This window comes from Musa acuminata, chromosome BXJ3-9, assembly GCF_036884655.1.
Source record: "Musa acuminata AAA Group cultivar baxijiao chromosome BXJ3-9, Cavendish_Baxijiao_AAA, whole genome shotgun sequence".
NCBI lineage: Eukaryota > Viridiplantae > Streptophyta > Magnoliopsida > Zingiberales > Musaceae > Musa > Musa acuminata.
Genome location: NC_088357.1, coordinates 1,405,578 through 1,413,134, shown reverse-complemented (window position 1 = coordinate 1,413,134; position 7,557 = coordinate 1,405,578). Strand labels below are relative to the sequence as shown.

The 7,557-nt window shown below is 38.7% G+C and overlaps 1 protein-coding gene across 1 annotated transcript; it reads left to right on the top strand.

The window, feature by feature from the left end:
- Nucleotides 1-305: 305 nt before the first annotated feature.
- On the top strand, nucleotides 306-6,639 carry LOC135584243 (protein NBR1 homolog). Its single transcript, XM_065168028.1, has 7 exons — nucleotides 306-581; nucleotides 3,555-4,828; nucleotides 4,927-5,047; nucleotides 5,126-5,371; nucleotides 5,467-5,616; nucleotides 5,693-6,271; nucleotides 6,366-6,639. The coding sequence occupies exons 1-7, from the start codon at nucleotides 474-476 to the stop codon at nucleotides 6,462-6,464; spliced, it is 2,577 nt and encodes an 858-aa protein (XP_065024100.1). The 5' UTR covers nucleotides 306-473; the 3' UTR covers nucleotides 6,465-6,639.
- Nucleotides 6,640-7,557: the final 918 nt, after the last annotated feature.

The window sequence follows — 7,557 nt, the reverse complement described above, 5'->3', positions numbered from 1 at the left end:
GGATAATTAAATTAAATTAAATTTGGATTTCTATCTAAGATTATTTGTATAATGTAGATTTAATATTAAATTTTAGATAAATTAAACTAAATTTCGGTTTTAAATTTGTATAATGTAGATTTAATATTAAAAAAAGTAAAATTAAAATTCAGTTATGTGGTAAAACATTTTATAGCATAAATCCCTCGATCGTTATGGTCACCTGAGTTTGGCACACGTGGCAGAATCCCCATGCTGTGTTGGTTTCCTTCTCGGCCAAGCAAACCAACTCGTTCCCATAAAGCGAGTCTGGTGGCAAATAAGCCCAAGGTATACCTGCCATCTCCCGAGCGGCTCGCGCTGCGCTCTCTGCGACAAGCTGCGAAACCCCCCTGCCCCTTTCCCTTCGCCTTCCTGCATCGTTCGGATACGTCCTCGCCGCGATCTCTCCGTCCCCCTCTCCCTTGTTTCTAGCTCTCATCCTCTGCGAAGAGATGCCCCTTGATCGCGCCTTCGGCTCACCCGATAAGCTGGCGCACTTCTCGCTCATCGATTCGTCGCCGATGGAGCCCCGCCTTAACCAGTGGGACTTTGTGATCAAGGTCCGTATGTCTTTTCTTGTCGATCTCTTTTTCGTCTGTGGATTAGGTATGTGGCTCGTCGATTGTAGATGAACTCGATGTGTCCTACTTTGTTCTGCATGATCGGCGATCATCGTTATGGTTTCTTTGCTCAAATTTAGGTTTTTTGCGCTGTTAGATATGTTGTTAAAGGTCGCTTTCTCTCTACCCCTTCCTGTAAAGGTTGTGTCTGGTTGATTGCCGGTGATCCTTATTTTCCCTTTCTGTTCTGCGTCATCGTCGATCATCGTTAGTATTTTTTGTTTAATTCTGGGATTTTGTGCTGTTTGATTTGTTGTAAAGATCGTGTGGATGCGTAGCTATATTTCTGTAAAGTTTGGTCGGCCCTGTTGCAAGTGTTTTTGATTGAACAATCAACACGAAATTGATAGGTTGATTACACTAGTTGAACATGTTCGGTCACTCCTATCAGTGTTTCATGCGGTTGGTTGCTTGTTACTTTTATTCTAGGGAATATGCCTTTTCCCGTAGGATGGTAGCGTCTTTTAGTTCTCTAATTCTTTTGGGTGGTACCTTTAGTCCGATGCTGGAAGTGTCAAGTGAGACTGTTTATATGGTTTCTATGTCATCCGACAGGAAGATTAAGATATGTGGTTCCGTTAAAAACTTTAGATCTTGGATAAATGCGATGGTTTCTTTATTTACTGCAATCGGTTGATTGTTTATGAGTTCTAAATGTTTTCAAGCTGTAGCATTTTCTTCTGCAACCATATGCATGCCAATTATTTCAGGAAGAAGTTTCTTTGGACCTTGTGTTGCTGGAACTATATCCATGTTAATTACTTAAGGACAAAAGATCTTTGTATCATTTGTCTCCTGAACCATATGCATGTCAGTTTCTTACAGAAAACAAATTATTTCTAGTAAGCTACCTAATTTCGTACACTCAATGTTGTCATGAATCCTTGTCATGTGATCTTAGGGTACCTGAAGTTGATGTTTCCATTGTTAGTAGTTCTTGTGCAACTAGTTTATTTTTCGGTAGTCTTTGAAACTGTTGATTTTTTTCCCCTAAATGTGTCATCTCGGCCATCCTTCTGCTTAAGGGCATGTTTGGTTCTATAGTAGGAGTAATAAGAGTCTCTTTATATCATATATCCATATGGACTGTTTGTATGGTGCCCGAATTATAGTCCATATGAATGGCAAAATTTTGTTCCCTAACAGCAGTTGTCGCCTCTATTTTAAAAGGCCAAGTTCTTATCCATACTGGCCATTCGAAGATGGGATCACTGATCTTCCTTTACTAGTATGCGTCGAACTTCTTATTCAAGCTGGTTTCCTTCATCACTTTGCCAAATCAAGCCAGTTGCTATCCTTCTCCATCGGAAGTTTGTTATGTTCGTCTTGTGGCACAAAAGCACTACCTGATCCTATGTTTTGTTGCACAATCCACTGTTTTCTTAGTGTGATGGTAGATTGTTCAGGACTTAGTTGTCTCTCTTGCTATGCCTTTGCAAACTATGCCTAAACCCTGGGAATGAGGTTCATCAATGTGGGGTGTGGTCCGAATTAATGCATACAATATTACCTCTAAGTCCCATAATCACATCTAGATATTTATTGAACATATTTTACTAAAGTCTATCTGAATATTCTTCTGAAATTAAATGCATCCTTTTCCCAATCAAAATAAACCATTTTAGAGCATTTCTTCATTTTTGCTAAATTTTGATGATTGCTTAAAAAATATAAGAAGATTGATTCTTTCAAATTTGAGTGCAAGGTTCAAGTCATGCATCGACCACTGCAAAATTTATCTTTGCAACTTGGATGCCAGCATTCAATTCACATTTTGATCCATGTGAACCTCAGATTGGCATGAGTCACATGCACTCGATCTTTCTTTTCCAGTGTAAAACTAAAGTAGCTCATGGAATATTATGTTATATTATATCTGTGGAATAATGATTCCATCAAGTAGTATTGAGAGTTAGATAAAAGAATGTAAAAGAAATCTGCATATGCAGTCTTTCAGATCAGTAGGCTGAAGATGTAGGCTATTAAGGTTCATCTTGTACAATAAGAGAATGAGCTTTATGCAGAGCTGAGCTAATGATACTAGACTTCTGTCTCTTCAGAATTTTATTTTGGAGGCATGAGGTATTATAAATGTTCTGGAGATATACAGAGTTGAGCTAATGATGCTAGACTTTTGTCTCTGCAGAATTTTATTTTGGAAGCATGTGGTATTATAAATGTTATGGAGAGATCCATATTTCTGCTTGCATATCAAGATCTTTTGTTGATTGAAAGAAAGACTATTTTTCGCTGTAGTTTGGTGTTTGTGAATTACGTTGCAGCAAAATAAATTCTTTTCCTCAAATGCTAAGTTCATTTTGTGTGGCATGCAGCTCTCACACTTAAATATTTAGGGTCCTATATTAAATACATGATATAAGTTGGTTCTGAGCATGAATTCAAATGAGGCAAGAATATGATTAGAAGTCACTGGCTGTCCTTTTAGAGGGTAAGCCCTGGTGTCATGGTAAGGTTGCGCATATGCAATCAAGTGACTGGAGTTCCAGTCCAGAAATATTCACTTTGCCTACATGGATATGATTGCATATTTTGACTCTCCTTAAAGGCTTAAACCATGTGTTGGTGCACAAGGCCACCTTTGTATATGGTTCGACGTGTTTTTCCTGGTCAAAAAAGAAATGAGTTCCACCTTCGTTTTTGCTCCTGAGAGACTTGGACTTTTTGAAAATGCTTAATAGTGTATTAGCATGGACATGGTCTTGCGTTACCTTGTCTCAAGCTGAGTTCTGTCATCTTGTTCTATGGAATAGGAAGCCGGCAAAAAAACAAAAAGGCACTTTAGTTGATCTTCCTTACCATAATGGACTGCCTTTGGTCTGTCTCTGTCTGTCTGTTTGTCTGTCTGTCTTATTTTTTTCCCTTTTATTCATTTCAACCGTCTGTACTTTCCAGGTGAAGTATGGTGATACGCTAAAGCGGTTTAATGCCTACGTCCATGGAGAGATGATAGATCACAACATGACTAGACTCCGAAAGAAGATTATTAACCTCTTCAAACTCAGTCCAGAAGCTGATCTTGTTCTTACCTATGTTGATGAAGATGGTGACACTGTAGCACTAGATGATGATGATGAGTTGCGTGATGCTGCTGTTAATCAGCATTTGAATCCTCTGAGAATCAATGTTCAGTTGAAATCTTATGCATCTGGAGGCACTGACCTGAAACAGGAGAACATGAGCCCTGCAAATGCCATGCCACGTCAAGAAGAGAATCAACCATCTGAAATTAGTTCTGTTATTGATGAAGCCTTGAAACATGTTCCTGAACCATTTCGTACTTCACTTTCCAAGATCTCTAATGATTTCCTTTCAAAGGCTTCATCTTCTGCACCAGCAATATCTCAAATTGTGGACCAGTTCTCCAAGTTTGGAATATCAAATGTTAGTCAGCCTGTCAACAGGCCAAATAGTGAGTCAGCAGGAATGCCTAGTCAGACAACAACTCCAACTCAGCCAAAGGATCTTAATATTAGTGGGCCACCAAAGGTTCCATTTACTTCTGCTTCAGTATCAACAAAATCAACTGATCTAGTTTCAGAGCTTTTGCAGAAGGAGCATGAGAGTCTCAATGGGAATCATGTTAACATGGTCAAGACTGATACCTCTGGTGATCTTAATATGAACAGTCCAGATCTTCCAACATTTGAGCTAGCACCAGGATATGCCTTGACTGATGATTTACTAGCAGCCATTTGTGCTAGCAATGAGTTCACTGATCATAACAAAGAAAGTGGTGATGTTGGTGGTAAAGGAAAATCTGTCCTTTATGTGCCACCTGAGATGATTTCAGAACATAATAATGAATCATTTAATCCATCTCACGCTCCAACTAATACATATGGGTTTCCTGGCATGGCGGCTGGTGACAACAACAAACAACTTCCAACCGATGCAGCCCCTTCAAGAACACCTAATGGTTTTGGGTTTCAGGGAGTCAAACAGCATGCTAAGATATCGTCTCTTGATCTTCCTGATGGTTTTAATTTTCAGGGAGTCAAACAGCATACCAAGATAGCGGCTCTTGATCTTCCTATTCACCCTCTTGGCCATCCTTACGAAAGGGATGATGGGTCTAATGACAACATGTTCTGTACTTTCCACAGGGGAATTATATGTGATGGTTGTGGAATGCATCCAATCATTGGTCCTCGATTTAAATCTAATGTGTAAGGCATTACTTGACTTTCCTTTTTCAATGTTAGTTTTATATAGTTGTTCCAAGTCAGTCTTCTTATACTTTCATGTTTCTTCTTTGGCTTTGCAGGAAAGAAGACTATGATTTATGTGGCATTTGTTTCTCTGAGATGGTTAATAAAGCTGATTATACCAGGATTGACAGGGCACATCATTCATCTCGTAAAGTGTTCAAGGGTTGTTATAATTCAGTATGGCCTAACCTTCTTTCACTTGATTTAATTTCATAATATAGGATGCCCTGACTTCTTCTGCTTTCCTAATTCTAGCATTTTCGACGTCGGCTCCTTTCACCACATTTACATGGTTTTGGTGCGAGACAATCTAGATCAAAATTAGAAAGTCGCTTTATTCAAGATGTGACTGTGTATGATGGAACTGTACTTCCTCCTTCTACTCCGTTTACAAAGATATGGCGAATGCAGAATAATGGTTCGACTCGATGGCCATATGGTACAAGACTTGTTTGGGTTGGTGGTGATAGATTTGCAAACCGGGACTCAGTTTTATTGGAGGTATTCTATAGAATTGTTTATGACCTGTCCTTAGGGAGAGCTGTACTTATCATCTTGTTATACCAAAAATGATGTTGCAATCTCATCTTATGCAGATTCCAGCTGATGGATTTCCTGTGAATGAGAAGGTTGATATTGCAGTTGATCTCACCTCACCAGCAATGCCAGGTAGGTACTTTTCATATTGGAGATTGGCATCACCTTCTGGACAGAAGTTTGGGCAACGAGTTTGGGTTCTTATCCAGGTCTGTCATCTGCCCCAAAAATTAATTCGCTGTACCTTTTTTCTTTTGTGTAAGAATCCCTTGTTTTCTCATACAGGTGGATATCTCTCGACCAAGCTCTGCTACTGGTGTTTTCAGTGCTGATTTGAATTTGAATCTGCCACCTGAAAGCACTAGTCGAGATGGGTTTGGAATCATAGATGTCAATGCTGAGCCTTTTGATGATGTTGCTCCTGAACCCATACTCACCAACATTTCAGATGAACTTGTTAGGCCATTCGTCAATGAAATCCCAACAGATGGAGTGCATCCTGCCGCCGCTGATGCCATTGCACAGCCCATGCCCATAGTGAATCCTCCCGTGGGAGTGCATCCTGCCGCCGCTGATGCCATTGCACTGCCCATGCCCATTGTGAATCCTCCCGTGTCGTATCCCATAATTGATTTATCAGTGTCAGAATATGAATCATCTTTTCTTGTGCCACCATCTAAAACAGTTGCCGAGGACAACACTGTCGAGGAGACATTGCTCGATGAGCTGGAAAGCATGGGCTTTAAGCAAATTGACTTAAACAAGGAGATTCTTAGGCTAAACAAGTATGACCTGGAGCAGTCCATCGATGATCTTTGCGGCTATGCTGAATGGGAGCCACTTCTTGAGGAGCTGCAGGACATGGTTGGGTTCTTAACTGTTTAGTACTGCAGAATTACTTTAATTGTCTTGCAATAATACGGTCCAGGATTCACTTGTCATCGTTATGTGGTTGCAGGGTTTCTCCGATAGGGTAATGAACAAAAAGCTGCTGATAAAATATGATGGTAGCATAAAGCGAGTTGTACTGGATCTCATTGCCGGGGAAAAGGCATAGTGGTATTATATCTACACATAAGAGTCTGTAAATAACTATTACGTAGGACTTCGTGATTAACTACATGATGTTGATACTTGTTTCTCCACTGGATACATATGGCCTTCTGCTCTTTAATAGCTGCAACTTATATTTCATCTGCAATAATATATGTGATTGGATCGTTGCATCGGAATATCTCTGTGTTGCATGTATTCCATTTGTCACTCGTTTCAGTGATGAACGTGGCAATGGGATATGTTTGTATTTTAACTGAAGGCTCTCATTTTGTATGAGGGGTGGTAGGGCATATTTGTATTCATTTTTACGTTTGACACAGATCTGGATGACTTGTGATGAACTCTTCATCCTTGATGGAATTGACTCGACCACAAGTTGACTTACCATCATAGCCAAAACAGACTTCTCAAGCCACGTACGTTGAGGACTTCCATTGGTAGCTTTTGCCCAATAAATCCATATTTATAGAAAAGGAAATATATTGCGAGATGACTAATGATTAAATAGACAGTCGACATTATCTACTACGCGTTTCGGTCATCGACTGAATTATTATTATGTATTAATATTGACCATTTTGAGGGTATTTTATTTTCATAAGAAAGTAAAAATGAGATGTTTTCTTTAATCATGTATTTATTACCTCCACTCCTTTCTAAATCACCTTTCCTGTTATTCTCTCTCCTTTTAACGTCATTTCTTTTTCTTTTTTGCTGTACTCTTTCTTATTTTGTCTCTCTCATCGTTGCTATTTTTCTTTTTTAACCACTGTCATATACATATATATATATATATATATATATATATATATATATTCATAATTATTAATTTTCTGCTCGTCCTATCAAGTGACATATTGATAACTTATTTTTCTATCGTCCGGCTCGATGGAGAGAATAGAGTTTCAACTTTCGATCATCAACTGTCTTTAATTCATTATATAATTAAGAGGCATTATAAAACTATTGTTTGGTATAAATTTTATGTTTTCGCTATAAAATATATTAGTATTATTTATTTTACATATAATATAAGTATAATTTATTTATAATATTATATATTGAACTAACAGCCGTTGACTGCCGTACGCGTG

Coding starts and splice junctions, on each gene's coding strand:
- LOC135584243 (XM_065168028.1), top strand. CDS start 474: ATGCCCCTTGATCGCGCCTTCGGCTCACCCGATAAGCTGGCGCACTTC. Junction 5,617..5,692: donor GAGTTTGGGTTCTTATCCAG/GTCTGTCATCTG, acceptor TTTCTCATACAG/GTGGATATCTCTCGACCAAG. Junction 6,272..6,365: donor TTGAGGAGCTGCAGGACATG/GTTGGGTTCTTA, acceptor ATGTGGTTGCAG/GGTTTCTCCGATAGGGTAAT.